This window comes from Nansenia antarctica, assembly GCF_963989245.1.
Source record: "Nansenia antarctica genome assembly, chromosome: 5".
NCBI classification, from domain to species: Eukaryota; Metazoa; Chordata; class Actinopteri; order Argentiniformes; family Microstomatidae; genus Nansenia; species Nansenia antarctica.
This window is the reverse complement of record NC_137690.1, coordinates 37,926,935-37,948,757: the sequence shown is the minus strand read 5'-3', so window position 1 is coordinate 37,948,757 and position 21,823 is coordinate 37,926,935. Positions and strand designations below refer to the sequence as shown.

At 47.4% G+C, this 21,823-nt stretch overlaps 1 protein-coding gene across 1 annotated transcript in view; it reads right to left on the bottom strand.

Moving 5' to 3' along the window:
• col26a1 (collagen, type XXVI, alpha 1) overlaps positions 1-21,370 on the bottom strand; it is a gene marked incomplete at both ends in the record, with an annotated part of 32,458 nt that extends 11,088 nt beyond the window's left edge. Inside the window, 3 exons of the mRNA XM_080531608.1 lie at positions 19,795-19,898; positions 20,718-20,849; positions 21,198-21,370. Coding sequence (XP_080387734.1) covers positions 19,795-19,898; positions 20,718-20,849; positions 21,198-21,370 — 409 coding nt within the window. The remainder of the gene's footprint in view (positions 1-19,794; positions 19,899-20,717; positions 20,850-21,197) is intronic.
• Positions 21,371-21,823: the final 453 nt, after the last annotated feature.

The window sequence follows — 21,823 nt, the reverse complement described above, 5'->3', positions numbered from 1 at the left end:
TTAATAATCTTGGCGTTGGTCATAAAGTGTCATAAGTGTTTAACGGTCGGACCACACGGTCCAGATAGGGACCAGCCCACCTCGCGGTCACGGAGCACACACAGGGACAACCTGTACTCACAAATAACTGCAGGATAGCAAAACAGGCCCAACCGTTGGTTAAACTGTGGTTAAACCGTGGTTTGGAACCAGTACCTACTGTCAGGTTCCAGTGGCAGTCATTATGGTTTCCCCCCCACCAGAAATAGGACAGATGGGGGTTTGGGTGGTGTTAGGGCTACTGTTGTGTGTGTGTGTGTGTGTGTGTGTGTGTGTGTGTGTGTGTGTGTGTGAGTGAGTGAGTGAGTGAGTGAGTGTGTGAGTGTGTGTGTGTGTGTTGGTATGTGTGTGTGTGTGTGTGTGTGTGTGTGTGTGTGCTTGCGTGCGTGCGTGTGTGGGTGTGAGTGTGTCTGTGTGTGTGTGGGCGCGCCCGCGCCCGTGTGTGTGTGTGTGTGTGTGTGTTTCTGTCTGTGTGGGTGTGTGGTGGAGTTTTCCAAAGCTTTGGTTTACCATTGGTCCAGACTAAAATGCAGCCACAAACACAGGCAGTAATCAGCAACTAAACCAGAACACATTCCAGCGTAACACACCAACCCACACGCTGAGTACAGTTTAACAACACTCCTCACCCAGAGGCCAAATTGAACTACATGAACTAGTTGAAGTTGTCTGCGAGAAAGCCACAGTGTCAGGTTAAGGGTGGAGTGTCTGCAATGTTAGAGGAACAAGGGACTAAAAACATACATGTTGTGTTGTGTTGTGAAACCGAAAAAGCTAGTGTGTACCTCAGCTAAAAGCTGCTGTCTGAATGAGGTCTGAATGTTAACCTAACAGAAGTGTTCTAATAATAATAATAATAATACATTAGACTTATATAGCGCTTTTCTAGACACTCAAAGACGCTTTACAAACTGAAAAGATCGAGTAGTAATAATAAAAAGACACAAGAAAATGGGAAGGGGAGGGGAGAGGGTTAACTGGTGAAGGCGAGCTTGAAGAGGTGGGTTTTGAGGGCCTGTTTAAATGTTGGGAGGGTGTTGGCCTGTCTGATGTGGTTGGGGAGGGTGTTCCAGAGGGACAGGGCTGCGGCTGAAAAGGCCCTATCACCCCAGGTCCGGAGCTTGGTCCTGGTGGTCTTGAGGGTGGTTTGGTCGTCAGACCTGAGGCAACGGGAGGGGGTGTGGAGGGGGACGAGGTCGGCAAGGTAGGAGGGGGTGTTATGATGTGCTGGAGGTGATTGAACACACCGTGACAGTACACAATCTCTCGAACATTCAATTGAATGGGGAAGTGTGTCCAAACTTTCGACTGGTACTGTATGTTTGCTTGCATTCATAACCAATATGTACTGGACTTGTTCATAGTACTGATCATGTTTCAGTACCTTATGTAAGGTCTGCTGGGTCATTATGATGTCATCAACACACGCCACCCACCCCAAATCTGGGTTCATTATGATGTCATAATCATGGGCCACCCACAGTGAAACACCCCTAAGCTGGGTTCATTATGACGTCATCGACACGCGCCACCCAGAGCGATACACCCCAAAGCTGGGTCATATTATGATGTCATAAACATGGGTCACCCAGAGTGAAACACCCCCAAAAGCTGGGTTGTTATGATGTCATAAACATGGGTCACGGTGAAACACCCCACTCGGGGCGGTCTAAGGTAATGACAAAGAGAGAAAGATAAACATCCGCTGTGTGAACAGGGTTTAGACCGCACCGCAGACTATAGAAGTGGTATGTTTGGATCCATAATTACACCGTGGCAGCATAAAGACACAGTCCTCTTTCTTGGAATGTTCTCAGATCATGGGAATGGGTCCGAATCATATTGTCCTTAACTAGCTAAACAAACAAAACCCTAAGGACGCTTTTCCTGTTGGAATTCTGGAGGAGTAGTGTAAATGTTGTCTTTGTCCAGCTCTCGCTGTATACAATAATCTGTAATAATATGGATACGCTCCTTATAAGGGAGGAAACCTTTGTAGAGTAATGTAATGTAGTATGTGTAGTATGTGTACGCAAAACAAACAGAATGTGTTTCGGTTTCCAGAACCATCGGCACACAAAAACAAACAGACACTCTCGACATATGGACTCATCTACCGAGAGAGACGGAGGTTACTGCCAGAAATAATGTGCTTGCATTTGATGACTGGGAGACATACAGTAAAGGGATTCAAGCTTTGTCACTGCACAACGTACAACGAAATGTATTTGTGACACGTTCTAATCTAATGCTTCGGTCCTCATATCGGCAACCAATCCAAATGTTCAGACTTTTCTTTCAAAACACATGGAACTAAGTGTCAACGTGGTTGAGAATCACAACACAAACTCGCTAGTCAAGGCAAAATACTGCAACAATGGATTCGGTGCGTAAGCCCCACTGCTACCTAGTTAACTAGAACACTACTTTACATTGTTAGCAGGCTCACAAAACAAGCCGTGTTAGTTGACTAGCGAGTGTGTCATTGATTTTCAACAACGCGGAAATGTATTCACATTTTTCGAAAGAAAAGTCAGAACATCGGATCCCGACATGAGGACCAAAGCATTACACACATTTATGCTCTCGGCAAGGCGTCAGAGCCATAGAAGGCGACCCTGGAGCAATTAGGGGTTCAGTGCCTCGGTCAAGGACACTTCGACTCGTGGCCAGCCGGGGGTTCGAACCGCTGCGAGCCGCCGACCTTGAAGACGATCGTTAGACGCCGGCTCTATACCGGCTGAGCTACAGCCGCCCCAAAAGCCTACGCTACGCTATCTTTGACTGCTGTCGTGCTAACAGAAGACTTCCTCCTGCATTATCCCAGATGTCGGCAGTATCAGAGAGACTCCAGAGGAACGATGACGACTTTATATATCAGGACTGGAAGTTGGAAACACATCATCAGTAAAATATGTGTTCCAACTGGGACGTCAAGAACCGAACGGAAACGGTATAATCCTCTTCCAAACCTCTCGCTTGTTAGGGTCTCCTGCTGTCGTACTGTTCATGGCTATAACTCACGTTTAAAAGCCAGGGGATACTACACAGACTATTCTTACATGTTAAGTACTAGTTTGATATCTGGTTTATGAGGTGAGGAGAGAGAGAGAGGGGAAGTAGACTTGGCCTCCAGACAGAGTCAGTCTCAGGGTTGTTTCTGGAGGAAGACTTCAGACGGCTACTGGAAGAGACGGGATGTGTCTGAGGACCCGGTGGTCTGCTGGAGGAGCGAGGGGGGTAGGATGAGGGGGGGTGGGGGGGGGGGGTGATGTCGTTGTCAGTCTGCGAGGACAGATGTGGGTGTCCTCCTCATGTATCATCATAGATCATCACTTACACGGAACGCTTGCATCGAAGAACAGAGGGAGGACATGGAGAGATACCACACACAAGTCTGGAATGCACCGAGTGAGACACACACACACACACATACACAATCCCAAGGACACACCCTGTCACACATAGCTGTGTGTGTGTGCGTGTGTGTGTGTGTGTGTGTTTCCATAGACAGCCTCCAAGGGCTGGCCCTAGCACAGCAGACTGTTGTGTGTCTGACCAGGGCCACACGCACACACACACACACACACACACAGAGGGCCAGCTTGTGGTTATAACTGGCATGGGTAGAGGGTGGCGGGGGCCAGCTGTCTGGGCCGGCTCCCCACAGCGAGTCCGTAGGGTATGTCTCATGCGCCTGCCAGCCCAGAGACCAACTGACGTCTCACACCACGGTACCAAGGCTGTGGTAGAACAACTGACGTCTCACACCACGGTACCACGGCTGTGGAAGTCCAACTGACGTCTCACACCACGGTACCAAGGCTGTGGAAGTCCAACTGACGTCTCACACCACGGTACCAAGGCTGTGGAAGTCCAACTGACGTCTCACACCACGGTACCAAGGCTGTGGTAGAACAACTGACGTCTCACACCACGGTACCACGGCTGTGGAAGTCCAACTGACGTCTCACACCACAGTACCAAGGCTGTGGAAGTCCAACTGACGTCTCACACCACGGTACCAAGGCTGTGGTAGAACAACTGACGTCTCACACCACGGTACCAAGGCTGTGGTAGAACAACTGACGTCTCACACCACTGTACCAAGGCTGTGGGAGTCCAACTGACGTCTCACACCACTGTACCAAGGCTGTGGAAGTCCAACTGATGTCTCACACCACGGTACCAAGGCTGTGGATGAACAAAGAGGTATGGTAGTATTTACTGTAGTAGTTTGATAAAAGCGTCTACTGAATGGCTTATGATATATATATGCATTATATATTATTTGCAAAGGCAGTTACACAAACTGTCACATGACATTATAAGGTAGCATATAAAAGTGGACTAGTGGGCGCCCTACAAATCTGCAGCGAGGAACCCCCTAAACCTGGCGCGCGTTTCCGGTTACTTCTTTTGACGCAACACCGCCGCTCGGCAGGAACAGTCAGTCATTAGAACATCTCCGTGAGAACGTCCGTTAGGATCTCTGTCATTCCCTCATGCTTCCAGAATGTGTCGGTTCATCGGTTCACCAACCGACCCTCGCGGCCAAGACAACCACGGTTTGTTTGACGAGATGGATGGTTCCAGACCGGTCCAACGCAGACATGCAGTAATGCTGAAGCTATGAGAGGACGGGCGATGGTTCGTATTGGTTCCACACAGACACGCAGACATGCAGTAAGGCTGATGCTATGAGAGGATGCTGTGTGAATGTTGTGGGGGGGTGGTGGGGGGCGGAAGAGCAGCGGGGGCGGAAGAGCAGCGTGATATATATATATATATATATATATATATATATATATATATATATATATATCGACCGCGGTTGAAATCAGGTCGGAATGATGGTTAAGTTGAGGTAGAAAGAGATTGAAAGAGAGAGAGAAAGAAAGAAGAGAGAGAGAGAGAGAGAGAGGGGGGGGTGGGGTGGGAGTGGGAGATGGTGTCAAAGTCCAGCGAGGTAGAAAGGGAGGGGAAAGAGAGAGAAAAAAGAAAGAAAGAGAGAGAGAGAGAGTGTGGGAGCGCAGGAGTGGGAGAGTGACAGATCGGACCCCATGCAGAGAGGAGGGAGGAGGGAGATATACTGTATAGCAGCACACAGCAGGAACTTGGACAGTGAAACGCTCCTACATCCATCAGAGCCAGACAGGGCTGCCAGGGAGGGGGGGGGGAGATCAAGACAGGACCAGGTACGGCTATCCCATAACTCCTGGGGGGGGGTCAAAGGTTGTCTGAGTTATGTGTGCTCTGTATGTCTGCAGTGGGGATGAGGAGAGACAGAGACCTCCGTCACGCTTCGTCTACTGTACATGACACACACGGCCTTCTGCACGCACCGGGGAGAGGAGGGGGGGGGGAGGGGGAGGAGAGAGGATGGGGGGATAATAATAATAATAATAATCATTATTTGTATTTACAGTATATAGCCCTTTTCCGGGGCAAAGACGCTGATGGAGGGAGAGAAGAGGGGATGGAGGAGGGGAGAGGGGATGGAAGGGGGGATGGACGGAGAGGGGAGGGAGAGGAGAGGGGATGGAGGGAAAGGAGAGGGGATGGAGGGAAAGGAGAGGGGATGGAGGAAGGGTAAAAGAGAGAAGAGATAAAAGCAAAGGAGGAGGGTGATGGCATAGGAGAGAGAAAAGAGGGAGAGACGGAGAGAGGAGAGGAAAGACGCAGGGGATAGGGAGAGGAGAGATGAAGGGAAGAGAAAGGGTGAGGAAAATAGAGAAAAGGACTAATTGAAGAGGGGAGATAGTGAGCCCTACAATGGATAATGAATGTATAAAGAACCGTCAATCATCAACAGATTAAACCCATGAAACCTCTTAAACATGCAGAACAAAGACTTCCTATAAATGATTGACAGCGCAACATAATCCCTCCAATCACGGAGCTTAATTTCCTTACTCATTTACATAAATGGTCATAAAAGTTCACCGGCTTTAGCGTTAACACGTATTACATTTATCTAGCAGACACTTTTATCCAAAGCAACTTACAGTTAGAGATCACAGAGACAGTCTCCCTGGAGTCACTTAGGGCTAAGGGCCTTACTCAAGGACACACCAGTGGCGGTGTTCCCAGGTGGGATTTGAACTCATCATGACCTTCTGATCACCCAGTCCCAACTCACTATCCAATACCCCACTATAGTACTCAGTCCCCCAATGCTCCTATAAGCTGATTGGCTTACAGCCTCAGGATGAAGAAAAGACTGCATCAAAAGATTATCATAATCAGAGAGAAAAAAAGTTTTTGAAATGTAATTTCTTTGAGACTTAACCCAGGTGTGTGTCGTGTGGGAGTATGAAAGTTCATTCATGCGTTTGTTCATATTTCATAATCTTCTAGAGAGAGTTGTTACAGGATCCCAGATGAGAAGTTCGTGCACACCAGTTACGTGCTCGCAAAGTTGAACTTCTCTTCAACTTTTTTATTAGAACACACGGCTGGACGTATTTTAAGTGCTCCTCTGTGGCTCGGCAGCTGGTAGCGCACGGCGCTGACAACGCTTAGGTTGTGGGTCTGATTCCTGTTGGGACCATATCTACTGAAAAATGTATACGATGTAAGAGGCTTTGGATAAAAGCGTCAGATGGTTTATTATTATTATTATTATTATTATTATTATTATTGTTATTATTATTATTGTTGTTGTTGTTGTTATTATTATTATTATATGGAACACAAAGTGCCACCAGGCAGGTAGGCGTATAGTAAGCAATAGTATATAATAAATGCCATTTATCTGATGCTTTTATCCAAAGTGACTTACATTGCATTGAGTGTCTACGTTTTTCAGTATATACGGTCCCAGCGAGTATCGAACCCACAACCTAAGCGTTGTTAGCGCCGCTCTATCAACTGCACCAAAGATATTGTATTATATATTATATTATATAGATTACGTGCTGATTTGCTCATTTGAAAGTATTAGGGGGAGTTGTAAGGTGAGTTCAGGCTAGACTGAGGGAGGTGTTGCACTGAAAGAAAAGGCCTTTGGGTTTACCTACCAAACTGGTTGAACATAAAGATGTAATTAAATCACAGAAGATCATTTGTGTTCATTAAACATATTTCAATCATGTGAAAACGATGTACACAATTATTATTTATGTTTTTAAGGGCATTTTTGCTTTATTGGAGACATTAGAGCTTGACAGGAATGATGGGTGAGAGAGAGAGAGAGGAGGGGTGACATGCAGGATATGTCGATGGCCGGAATCGAACCAGGGACCCTGTGATTATGTGGCATGGGGCCTTAGTGTTCGACACCACCTAGACGCCCCTACAATTCTTTCAATGTGGCAATGCATTTGTAGACCACTCCATACACAGCCATTACCCACAACCCCCTGCTGTGGACTGTTACCCACAACCCCCTGCTGTGGAGTGGAGATAGTCATCAGGGCGTCGCGGTGGCAGAGGAGAGGCAGGGGGGCGACGCTCGCGAAACCACTTCCACATTTCTCCCAAAATGTGTTCATGTGTCATGATACAAACACACAGACACACATACACACACACGCACACACACACACACACACACACACACACACACATATGCATACACATACACACACACACATGCATACACATACACACACACACACACGCACACACACACATACATACACACACACACATGCATACACATACACACACACACAGACACACACACACACACACACACACACACACACATCTTGCAATGGCAGCAAACACAGCAGCGATAATTTGCGTTTGCGTGTCTTGACCAAGTCAGAAACAAGAGCCCCCTTGTATAAAAATACACCCAAAACCTCCAAATGTGTAGACTAGATACTAAATAAAAAAACACGACACATTGCAACACTGTCACCTCGTCACCTCGCGCCTCAGTAACCAAACTCTCCTCTGTGACCACACGCTCAGACGCATTTCAGGGAGTGTCATCTGTGGTCTTCCTACGGCGCTGGACCAGCGGGGAACCCCACCGGGGGAGACTCGGGATGGTCACCCCCTCACGTCCACGGACGTTTAGGAGCTGGAGAGGGTCACCCTGGGGTCACCTCCGAGGGGTTGTGTAGAGTACAGTACCAGTCAGAAGTTTGGACACACCTTCTCATTCAATGTTTTTTTTCTTTCTTTCTTTCTATATTATTTTCTACATTGTAATAAAAAAAAATAATAAAAACATTGAATGAGACGGTGTGTCCAAACTTTTTACTGGTACTGTATTATCAAGAACTGTTGTCTCTTTGGTGACTCTTTTAAGGGGTCTACTCTGCACTCTGGGCTACTTTTCCGTTTTGGGCAAAAGAAGAGGAGAGGAAAGAGGACACGGATGTCCTTTATATTGGGACAGAACACCCCCCCCCCCCCCCCCCTCAGAGTAACAGTAGTAAGCCGTGTCCTCTGTGCTCTGATCAAACCCCTGGCGTTCCACCCCGTAACGACCGATCATGGAACAACCCAGAACAACGTTGTCAGTGGCGATGCCAAAACATCCATGTTTCAAGTCGGCGCGCTTTGGGAGTCAGGTGTCTGGTGAATGAGTGATTGGAAAGAGTGTTTTTCCAATGGAGCTTGGTTGGTTGGCTCCGTCTGAGCAGAACTGATGTTTCCCCCCCCTCCATTCCCCCCCTACCCCCCCACCCCCCTCCACCCACCCCCACCCCCTCGTAACACTTCAGACCTTGAAAGGTGCAGAGTAGTCCGCGTTAGCCAACTGACGTAGCTAACACGGCTAGCATCTTCCCCAGACTTTCAAAACAAAGTGAGGAGAAAGACTTGGAGCCGAGAAGGGGTGGGGGGGTGGGAGATTTGGGCCCAATCCCGATTCCCTTTTCTACCCCTATGGCTCGTTTTCGAGTGTGACTCGATTTCGAGCCAAGGCCTTCGAACAGAGCCACAAGCCGTCGGGGTTGAAATCTACCCCTATGAAATGGGACAACCCTTCAAGACTTACGTCATCAGTAGTATCGTAGAAAAACATTGACGCTCGCGACTCATTCACAACTTCACTTTTACGCTATCAATCGATCAAACAAGTCATCAAATTAAAAAGAACAATGCTTCATTATCAGACCATGACAGAATAACGGCGCTCTAACCTGTATAAAACCTGTGCTCCTACCCTGCCAGTCTGATTTAGGACAACAGTGCAACAACTTCGCGGCTGAACTTTAGTTACATTTACGGCGTCATATACCATCAATGGGAAACATGGAAAAATGTATGACTTACAGATTAAATTTTATGACGTTCCGAAATCCGAAGTGACAGGAACGCTGGAGAAACAGCCGCTGTCCACTGCATTAATTAACTACATGTCCTTGATGAGTCTCCCGCTCACTGCCCTCCATCAAAAATGGCACATCCATCGATAATATTACATAATAACAACTGCTCGGATTAGATTGCGAGTTGTTTTGGTATAATAAGTGCCGCAATACAGATAGCGCTATATACCACCAAGGGGGGGGGGGATTCGCGCCTATCATGCACATATCAGCCTGTGGATAGATAACTTTAGATAGATAACTTTACATTAAATATGTCTACCATCATCCGCTGTCAAACACCACAATTTATTTCTAAATAAACATGATTGTACATCTCTGTAATCGCGCACCGATGTATTTCTATGGGGAAGGCTGTGCTTGACGATTCCATTGGACTGACGCCGGGCAGAGGAACAGGGACTGTCACCCTGTGACAAACGCGCAGATATGAGTGCTCCGGTGTCCTGCTTTGGTAATGGAAGTGATCAGGTAGGCTACCAGTCCTCTACTGCTAAACCCGAGCGCGCTGGACTGTGGAACTTTCTATGTTAAGCATAGGCACAAGCGTAGGCACCTCGGCATAACAGCGATTTTTTTTTGTTATGCTTGTTGTAAAGAAAAGGTCTATAATGCATTGAAATGACATTAGTACATCAGACATTAAACATAAGACATTAGACATCAGACATGGAAATATGTCATATGCGCGACTGTCCACAAATCAGCCTGTAACGTTAGACACAGCACCTCGACATAAAAGCGATTTTTTTTGTTATGCTTGTTATAAAGAAAAGGTCTATAATGCATTGTAATGACATTAAACTAAGATAATAATTCAAATCTTTATTAATAAGTAATTACAGAGAAAGTAAAATGACATTTCCGCATTGAATAGAGCGACATAACATTTCTGTAGATGATTCGCAATGCATCCTGGAACCCCTATGGCTTCAAAGCTAGGGTGAATCCCAATTCACCCCTCCGGCTCCGTTTTCACCCCTTCGGCTCCATTTTGCGCGTTCACGTGTAGGGGTAGTGGCGTCCCAATTCATTTTACATTTAGGGGTAGTGCGAGGGTTAGGGTTATCCATGGCTCCATTTGGAGAAAATCTAGACCCACGTTCCATTCGGAGCCATGAGACTCCCTTCCGGCATGCATTGCAAATCATCTACAGAAATGTTATTTTCGCTCTCGTAAACACGGAAGCTAGCCTGAAATGTCATTTACTTTTTCTGAGATTTATGAAACACAGGATAAGATGTAAATTCCTTTGTGCAGGCACGTACGTGAGAGTGTGTGTGTGTGTGCGTGTGTGTCGTCTTGGTGGTGAGTGGTTCATGCGGGGGGGGGGGTTAGGTTTAATTTTGGACGCATCATCAGTAGTGTAGTTCAATGATGTACACCTTTTTTAAAGAAGGGGACCAGAGAACCAAGTCAGGTCTCAGGGTGGTTATGGCGATCTCTTTAGGAAACACAAGCTGTCGTCCAATATCAGTCAGCATCTTCCAGTCGCGGGTCAACCGTAGCTGGCCTCGCTCAGATGGTGTCGAGCTGCTCCTGGTAACCTTTGCCCCCTCACGGACAAAGGTAATTGCCTGTTGGTGGTTGGATGCTGATGGCGGTAGAGAGTTGGTGGCAGCTCGTTTGTCCTCCAGGGTGGATGCAAAGATCTTCTGGACTTGGTTGTGACGCCACGTGTAGCGTCCTTGGGCTAGACTAGTTTTGCATCCTGAAAGAATGTGCCTGAGGGTGGCTGGCGTGGAACAAAGGGCACACCCCGGGTCTTCACCATACCACTGGCCAAGGTTAACTGGTGTTGGAAGGACGTCGTATGTAGCTCTGATAATAAAGCTCAACTGCCTCGCTTCCATGGCCCACATGTCCTTCCAGCTAATCTTCCTCCTCTCCACACTGTCCCATCGCGTCCACTGTCCCTGCTTGGCAAGAGAGACTGCCTTGGCCCATCTTCCAGCCTCCTCCTGATGGCGTACTTCCTCCACCACCATCTTCCTCCGTTCTGGTGCTGTGGCCTTACTCCAAGCAGGGCGAGCAGCTGTTAGCCCGAAGCCTCCTCTTCCCTGCTGAACATACCCCACAATGTCAGCATGTTTGAGGGCTGCTGTTGCTTCCTCCACCGCTTTGGCTGGTGTCCATTTGCGCCCGGTTGCCAAGGTTGGTGCGTTGTTGCTCACCACTAAATCTCTGGATTCATTCAGTGTCATCTGGAGTCTTGTTTTTGCACACTTGAACTCCTCTGTGAGACTGGTGAGGGGCAGCTTGAGGATGCTATCTCCGTAGAGACCTATGGTGGTAAGGCATCGTGGAATTCCGAGCCATTTCTTGATGTAGCCTGTGACTCCTCTTTCCAACTTCTCTACGGTTGAGATTGGGACCTCATACACTGCGAGGGGCCACAGCATCCGTGGTAGGAGTCCAAACTGCAGGCACCAAGCCTTTAACTTTCCAGGTAGCTGTGTTTTGTCGATGGACTGCAGGCCACTGCTGATATCTTTGCGCAGTTGTAGCACCTGGTCTTTGTCCTTCAGGCTTGCATCATACCACCTGCCAAGGCTTTTTACAGGTTGCTCAGACACTGTTGGGATTGGATCATCGCCGATGAAGAATTTCAGGTCAGAGAGCACTCCCTTCACAATTGAGATGCTTCGTGACTTGGATGGTTTGATCTTCATACGGGCCCAACTGATGTTCTCTTCCAGTTTTCTGAGCAGCCTCCTGGTGCATGGGATGGTGGTGGTCAACGTTGTAATGTCGTCCATGTAAGCTCTGAGTGGAGGGAGACGCTGACCAGAGTCAACTTGCTGTCCGCCTACAACCCATTTTGAGGCTCGGATGATGACTTCCATTGCCATCACAAATGCCAGGGGTGAAATAGTGCATCCCGCCATGATGCCTACTTCCAGGCACTGCCAAGAGGTGGTAAAGTCAGAGGTGGTAAAGCAGAACTGCATGTCTTGGAAGTAGGATTTAACCAGGGCTGTGATGGTGTCCGGTATGTGGAAGAAGTCGAAGGCAGACCACAGGAGTTCATGGGGCACAGAGCCAAAGGCATTGGCAAGGTCCAGAAAGACGACGTGAATGTCCCGTCTCTCCACCTTTGCCGTTTGGATCTGGTGCCAGATCATGCTGAAATGTTCTGAGCACCCCGAGAATCCTGATATTCCTGCTTTCTGTAGAGATGTGTCGATGTATTTGTTTCTTCTCAGATACTCGGCCATCCTCTGTGCAATGACACTAAAGAAGATTTTGCCCTCAACGTTTAGCAGGGAGATTGGACGGAATTGGCTGATGTTGACTGCATCCTTCTCCTTTGGGATGAGGATTCCACCTGCCCTGCGCCACGCTTTAGGTATTATCTTCTTCTGCCATGCTGTTCTCATGAGCCTCCAGAGAAACCTCAGGACATCTGATGCGTTCTTATACACCTTGTATGGGACTCCGTTTGGCCCCGGGGCTGATGCCGTTCTTGCTCGACGCACTGTGTTTTCCACCTCTTTCCAGGTTGGAGGGCTGATCAGCATGTGGTGTTCAGGGGGGTCGATTGGTGGGATATCAGAGGGAATGGTCAGATGTTCATGCCGCCTTGGGTCAGAGTGTGTTTCTTTCAGGTGATTTTCCAGGTCTGTCTTTGTTGTTTTTAGAGCTCCACTTTTTTCCTTTGTGAAGATACTTTTAAGGAACTTGAAGGGATCCTTATAGAACCGTGTTCTAGCTTGTTCTTTCTTCCTTCTACGTTTCCGGAGGTTCTCTGCTCTACGGAGGGATGCCAGCCGTGATTTGATGTCGACTTGAAGTGCATTTATGCCTTCCCTTTCCACTCCAGAGGCTTTTTTCCACCGTTTCCTAAGTTGTCTTCTTTCTAGGACGAGGCGCTGGATCTCCTGTTGCTTCCTGGAAACGGGTGCAGTTGGAACATCTTTCCCGCCTTTCCTTTCTTGCACTCCAAAGCGTTCTGCCCCATACTGGTAGATGATATCCCCCATTCTCTCCAACTTCTTTTCCACTGTCCCTTTAAGTTGCTCAAGAAACAGGGTCAGGTCAGTATTGATAGTTTCCCACAGCTTCTTATCCCCGGCACCAGGCCACTTCACATGCAGTCTATGCCCTGCTAGTCTCTTTTCGACTACAGGTCTAGGGGGTTGGGTCGGTTCTACCACTGTTGTTATCCCCTCTGTGTTTGCTTCCTCCACGACAGTGGTACTGATGTACTGCAAGCTATGGTTTGCGTCCAGTTGCTGTACTTCATTCGACTTATTCGATTCCTTTCGCAGAAAGTAACCAACGCGAGGCCTCTGTCTCTCCTCTGTAATTACTTGTAATTAAAGACTTGAAAAATTATGATAACCATCGTATTATCTTAGTTTAATGTCCTTTCAATGCGTTATAGACCTTTTCTTTATAACAAGCTTAACCAAAAAATCGCCTTTATGTCAAGGTGCTGTGTCTAACGTTACAGGCTGATTTGTGGCCGACAGTCGCGCATATGACATATTTCCATGTCTGATGGCATATGACTAGGGTTCGGTATCGTTTGGGTTTTATCCGGTACCGGTACCTAACCGATACTTTAAAAACGGTACCGGTACCGAAACGGTACTTAATTCGGTACTTTTGATTTTTTTAAATGACATATATATATAATAATAACACGGTCGACAACATTAAACAGCTTTTCACTTTGTTATTGCTGAGGCACAATATATATTAGTTAAATATACACTCAAATGAAAATAAATGAAAATAAAACTCCTGAGCCTTGGGGACTCCATTAAGCTGGGGGTGCCTATCGTTGGTACTGATGTCGAATACGAGTACACACTTGTTCGGCAGCCGCTCAAGGACATCAGAATATTCTTAGAAAAGGGATCTAGTGAAGAGGCCTGCATAGCCCCCAGAACCAAGAAGACCAAGAGGAAATATAACTCTGATGAACTGGAGCCCTCCACCTCGTCAAAATCCAAACTCTGTTGCCGCTCAGCTACTACTACTCCCCTCCCCCTCTCTGGTCCATGATGACATGACGATTGATTTTTCAGGTGCACTTTCAAGTAGGGTTGGGTACCGAAAATCTGTACCGGTATATACCTTACTTTACATTCGGGTTGCGCAAGCTGTCAAACACGGTGCACCCTCCTACCCTTAAATGTATCCCGTGCGTTGCCAGGTGTTTCATCAAGTTAGATGTGTTCCCTGCTTTACACGCGAATGATTTTAAGCATTTTGAGCACTTCGCGTTGTTTTCGTCGAGTCGGGTGAAATGCAGCCACACTTTAGAACGCTTCATTAGGGGCTTCGGCATTCTCGGTGACCTCGTAGCTAGGCTAGCTAGCGAAATTCGATAATATGATGATGATAATAATAATAATAATAATAATAATAATAATACAATTCAGATAATATAATAATTTAGTATATATGCTTTCACTCACTCTTCTTAACTCGTAACACAACTGCTCAGCTCACTACCACGACACGCACTGAGTGGAAATTTAACAGGCGATGTGACGTCACGAGACACCAGTTGACTGTTGCATGACACCGGACACCAGGGGGCGAGATAGAAAAGTACCGAAATGAGGTACCGAAATCTCCTTTGCAATTCGGTATGGTAGATACCGAATGTAAAGTAACCGGTATATACCGGTACCGATTTTCGGTACCCAACCCTACATATGACACCTACTAATGTCATTTCAATGCATTATAGACCTTTTCTTTACAACAAGCATAACAAAAAAATCGCTGTTATGCCGAGGTGCTTAACATAGAACGTTCCACAGTCCAGCGCGCTCGGGACAGCGGGCAGGACACCTGTCCAGCGCGCTCGGGACAGCGGGCAGGACACCGGAGCCAGCAGGACACCGGAGCACTCATATCTGCGCGTTTGTCACAGGCTGACAGTCACCGTGTTCCGCTGCCCCGACGTCAGTCCCATGGAAGTGTCAAGCACAGCCTTCCCCATAGAAATACATCGGTGCACGATATACATTTCAGAGATGTACAATCATGTTTATTTAGAAATAAATTATTACCTGTGGTGTTTGACAGCATGATAGGCTCGAATTTCCCCCCCTTGGTGGTATATGACGCTAGAGTTGTTATTATACCAAAACAACCGGCAATCTAATCCGAGTCATGCATTTTTCCATGTTTCCCTTTGATGGCATATGACGCCGTAAATGTAACTAAAGTTCAGCCGCGAAGTTGTTGCACTGTTGTCCTATATCAGTGCAGACCGGCAGCATAGGAGCACAGGTTTCATACAGGTTAGAGCTTATTCTGTCATGGTCTGATAATGAAGCATTGTTCTTTTTTATTTGATTACTTGTTTGATCGATTGATAGCGTTCAAGTTCATTCAAGTTGTGAATGAATCGCGAGCGTCAATGCTTTTCTACGATACTACGGATCAGTGGTGTAGTCTAGTTTTTTCTAGTGGGTATATTGTGATTTTCCCCTCCCAGCGTCATATCGTTCATTTCGGAACGCCATAAAAATACATCTGCGCTCCCTGTCTAATGTTATATATCTAACATTACATGTGCTAAGGCTGATCTGTGCATGATATTGCTGCATTTTGACATATTTCATGTCGCATTTCCCCCCTTTGATGGTATATGACGCTATAGTCAGTCCCAATGGTCCAAAAGTCAAGTGCTTCGTAACACAGACGGGGTGAAATTTATGAATGAAAGTGTGAAAGCTCTGTCACAAAATGCCGTTACGTCCGCCCCGCGGTGGCATAGCGGTCTAAGCACTAGCCACTAATGCAAGCTGCCCACCGGGGACTGGGATCGAATCCCGGTCTCGCCAGACCCGGATATGGCCAGGGCACACAGGGAGCGGCATATTAAGCGGCCGCTCCCGAGGGCGGTATAGGACTATTTCCGGACAAGGATCCGTCGCGCAACACCGCCCCCTGGGTGCCGGAATAACGGTGTCGGGCTCGAGGAGCCAGTCAGCTAGTCTGCCTGGCGATCTCCTCTGGGGCTGCCGGCTACGGGGTCGGGCGGCGGATCCTACGCAATAGGCAGGGGATAATTGGATGCTAGGTTGGGTTCAATTGGATACCAAATTGGGTGAAAAAGGGATAAAATCTGAAAAACAAAATTTTAAGACAAAATGCCGTTACGTATCCTCGCGCATTTTTAAGTGGATATACGGAAATCCTTGGCCTTTCCTAGTGGGTATACGGCGTAGTCCTGCGTATCACATAGACTACACCACTGCTACGGATGACGTAGGCAATCGTGAAGGGTTGTCCCATTTCTTAGGGGAACCACTACGGCTTGTGGCTCTGTTCGGAGGCCTTGGCTCCAAAGCGAGTGACTCCAAAACGAGTCGAAGTGGTAGAAAAGAGAATCGGGATTGGGCCCTAGTCTGGTCCTGGAATCGCTCGAAATGAAGCCATAGTTAGCCCTCGAAATGAAGCCATGGCTTGATGAAATATGAATTGGGACACCCCTACCCCTAGACGTGAACACGCAAAACGAAGCCATAGGGGTGAAAACGAAGCCGTAGGGGTGAATTGGGATTGGCCCTTGAACTTGAGGAGTGAACTTTACCATCTCAAATCGGTTACAATCGGAGAGAGCTAGAACCAACGAAAGAGTAGCTATATCACCTGATCTAGCTAGGTTTTAAAGGGTTCACGTTCAGGGTCATTTTAAAATGACATTCGCGGGTGGAGCGCACCGGATTTCCCTCCTCTTTACCGCGGTCAAGATAGCCATCACAACAACCAAACAACCCAACAACCAAACAAACACAACGCTGTGATTACTTACGGCCGGCGATCATGACCGACCGCCGCTCCCATGCCAAAGTTCCACTTTTCTGACTTGCGGGAACATTGTTGTTGTTTCAAGCCGTTAAAACAAAAAAACGCTCGGCGTCGAGAGCACGAGAGAAGCTGTCACGTTCAATAATGAAGTCTGAGGTAAGCATGGTCACGTTCGTTACCGGGGTTCGGCCGGAGCGCTTCACGGTCATTACTTTCGGAGGGGTCGTTTTCCCACAGACCCGCTGTTGCTGCTGGGGGGGGGGACCGGGGGCAGCTGCTGGGGCCCTCTGGGACGTAGACGTAAGCTCTCAATACATACATCTGACAGACATATCTGATCTGGGCTCTCTCTTTCTTCCTCCCTCTCTCTCTCTCTCTCTCTCTCTCTCTGTGTCTCTCTCTCCCCCCTCTTCCTTTCGTTTTCTCTCTCTCTCTCTTCCTTCCCCCTCCCCCCCTCCCCTTCTCTCTCCGTTCAGGTCGTCAGGTCTCTTCCTCTCTCTTTCTTCCTCCCTCTCTCTCTCTGTGTCTCTCTCTCTCTCTCTCTTGCTCACCCTCTTTCTTTCCTTCCCTCTCTTCCTCTCTTTCTTTCTTCCTCCCTCTTCCTCTCTCTCTCCCTCCCCCTCCCTCTCTCTCCCTCCCCCCCATCTGTTCTCTCTCTTACTTTCTTTCTTTCTCCCTCTCTACCCCCCCCCCCCACCCCCACCCCCACCCCCCTCTCAATCAGGTCGTCAGGTCGTCAGGCCGTCTCCATGGTAACAGGAACTTGGCCTGCCCTGCCCATATGGATGTGATTATTAGCCTGGCGTTTTAGCCATTAGTCCAGTTTGTGCAACACATTTAACCATCCCCTACTTTACACTTCTGCAACTACTCTGGTCTCAAATGACCCATAATCTGTGTCATTAGTCAGCGGATATGACAATGTGCTAAGCCTTACCTCGATTTATTGTAAATCCATTGGGGTGGGGGGGGGAGGAAGAATTAATGAACTTGTCAAAACTTGGCTGTGGTAAGGTAACTGCAGCGTGCGTGTATTGTAGCTGAAGGGAACTATTACAGTAAGAGTGATTATTATGACCTGCAAACACCTTGACATCTGCAGATCTCTCTGATACGTAGACTAGCTGTTTAGGTCTTAGAATGGAGAGAGAGTGTGTGTGTGTGTGTGTGTGTGTGTGTGTGTGTATGTTCGTGTGTGTGTGTGTGTGTGCGCGCTCGTGTGTGTGTGTGTGTGTGTGTGTGCATGTGTGGTTCCTGCGTGTGTGCTGTGTTACTTTGTGTTCGTGCGCGTCAGTATTTGATTTGTGTCTCTGTGTCTGAGGAGCAGCGCGTCGTCCCGTACCGCAGTGTGAACCGCAGAGAGAGAGAGAGAGTATATTTAGGAGAGAAACCCTGGAGGCCAGCGCTGGGGCAAGGCCTACACCAGACCTCCATCCTCCCCCTCTATTTCCAGCCTCCCCACCTCCGGAGGCTCCCCTCTGGGTGAAAACTGGGTCTTTACTGGGCGGAGGGTTAGCAGTCTTTACTGGGCGGTTACTCTGAGGTTACAAGGCTTTCCTCTTGGCTTTCATATACATTGTAAACATACACATGCAAACAGACACCAACACACACACACACACACACACACACAAATGAATACACCCATACGCACACACACATACACACACACACACACACACACACACACAAGCACACTCATACACGCACACACACACACACACACACACACACACACACACACATGCGCACACACACACACACACACAAATAAACACGCACGTACGCACACGCACATACACACACACACACACACACAAATGAACACACACACACACACGCCAGCTCTATGGACTCTCCGACAAGCAACAACACAGTGAGAACAGTTGATGATCTCATCTTTTCCCTCAGACACAAAAGCATCTTGATTACACGCCAAAGAAACAGGTACAAGACCACAGAACCACCGCCTCCCTTTCAACTCCCTTTTACTGTGGAACATGTTCCTGAACTTCATCTAAAACAGGCTCATAAACTTCTCTATACACACCCTCAGACTCCTAAAACAGCCACAACAAAGCATGCAGTCTGAGGAGAAATAGTAGTCAGTGGTCTTTTACGTAGCTGTTAGCTCCCAGTAATATGGAACACATACAGTATGTCTCTAATACAATTAGTGCATCTAAGCCAGCGGGTATGGGTGTACACAGCATGTCTACAGAACAGTATGTTCTTATCTACACTGCAAAAAGTAAATCTAAGTAGATGAAATATCTTAAATCAAGGCAATATATATAATAGAATAATGAATATATATAATATAATAATGAATATACATTATTTTTGTCCTACTACTAGGTCGTCCTCGGACGAGCCCAAACTTTTACTAGTTTTAAGAAAATCTTGGCAAGTGAAATTTTTACTGCTCTGTTGGCAGATCTGTTGGCTTTTGTTTCTTGTTTTTGAGAGCTGACTTGTTGCAGTATATGTCAAGTTTTAGGTGTGTGTAACATTCTCCAGGTTGTGACGTGTGTGTTGTGATGTTTTGTACTGTAGTCTCTGTATGTGTTATTGTAAGCTAACAAAAGGGCAAATTTGTAAAGTAAAATGTACAGAAATACAGAATACAGAAATGTATTTGACACGCACGCTTCACGCACGCTTCATGAAGACACTCACCTTGTCGACAGTCGTGACCTACGAACCCTGGACAGCACTTCCACTCCAGAGCAGTCACCTGACGATAGGCCACCTTATAGGAGGGTCTGACCACCGCTCTGTAACTGACACACACACACACACACACACACACACACACACACACACACACACACACACACACCTTATTGGAGGGTCTGACCACCGCTTTGTAACTGACAGGACACAGTCAGTTAACACAGACACACACAGACACACACACACACAGACATAGACACGCAGTCGCGCACGCACACACAGATCATCATCCCACACAAAAAAGACCCCAGCCCCCCCAACCACAGTCTGTTTGACCCCCCAACCACAGTCTGTTTGACCCCCCAACCACAGTCTGAACCGTCTGTCCAAAAGATGAAGCCTCTTCCGGAGCCTCAAGGGCAAAACTCAGAGGCTAACCAACAGCTAATTTTTACTACTAATTGTATCCTGTGTTATTTGTCACTTATGTCTTGTACTATTGTCACTTTTTTCATCTTGACTTACGCCTATTGCCTTATTGTCTTGTGCTGCAATGTCAGGAACCGAAGCCTAAGGATTTTACTCTCTTACGCTTGTGTAATGTGACTTAACAATACAACTTGAAACTTGAAACACATAGACATGCAGACATAGGCACACACACACACACACAAACACACACACACACACACACACACACACACGTCCAGTCGTACATGATAAGCTAGATAAAGGCTCTTTGTTTTGGTGAAGGGTCAAGGTTTTTTGCAGAGGGCTTGTCAGGCAGGGGAGGCTGGTGGAGGTAGAAATCGGAGGACGGGCTCATTGTAATGCATAGATTGGAAATGACGAATAATATATAGGCCGTCCTCTGATTTCTGCCTCCACCAGCCTCCGCTGTTGTCAGGGTCCGTTCCGGGTCCTACCTGATGAGTTTGGAGCAGGGTCCGGGCCAGCGGCAGCCCTGGAACACGCGCTGTACGGTGGTCTCCGTCCCGTTGTGCACCTGGCACGTCACTGTCTTCGACACCGTGTACTGGCACCAGTTCCTGCTCACACTGAGCACCAGGGACCATCACGGTCTCTTCCACAATCATTACAGTTACGGCCACCCGTTATGAATACGGATGTGCCAATCATTAGGCTATAGGCTATATACCCTTTTTAAACATTTATTTACTGATTTCATCACTGATTAAGTACGTTATTCACAACGTCCACTGCATGGTTACTGAAACTCTTCAAATAATGTGCAGTGTGAGTGAGCCTTTCTCAATTTTCATGTAATTGTTTTTAATCATCCAGTCACTTTTTTTATGTATCTTTTAAAGAGTAATCTTGACAACGACTATCGATATACAACTCCTGCATACAGGTTCTCTCCACGCGGAATGAACGATGCTCACCTGAGCAGGGTGTTTGACCCGGTACCTGGCGGTCCGGTGCTCGCGCTCTGCTGCGTGTTGGCGCGTTGCACGGTCACTCCTGGGAACTGGTACAGAAATCCCGTTCCCGTGGAAGAACAGATCAGACACAGCACCATCAGGCTCAGCGCGGACAGGAGCGACTCCGATGCCATTGTCCAACACACTCCACGCAGTCTCTCTGCAGTGCAACTTGTGGGCTGTCGCGGACTTGTAGATTGGCTTTTGAAAAACTCGATTTTGCCAGGCAGGGGTGGGCGGAATATTCACCACAGGACAGGAGACTTCTGATGTCTGAAACATTCACTCTGAAGTAGGGCGTTCATTGGTTTATCATGCAGTAAAATTATGACTGAGAGAATTGGATTAAACCCAAGAGATGATGTTGAATACACCCGACACCCCTGACTATAGAATTATTATTTTTGACCTCCTGTGAGGGTTGGGAACTAGTATATATCTCCCCGTGCGCTGGTTTGGTGAGGTAAAAAAAAAAAAAGGATAGATAAAACACACACACGCACGAGATGGTGCTATATCATGGTTCAGAGCATGGCTGTGTGGCAGTCAAAGGTACCAGGGAAGGGAGAAATCCTTATTCTTTTTTT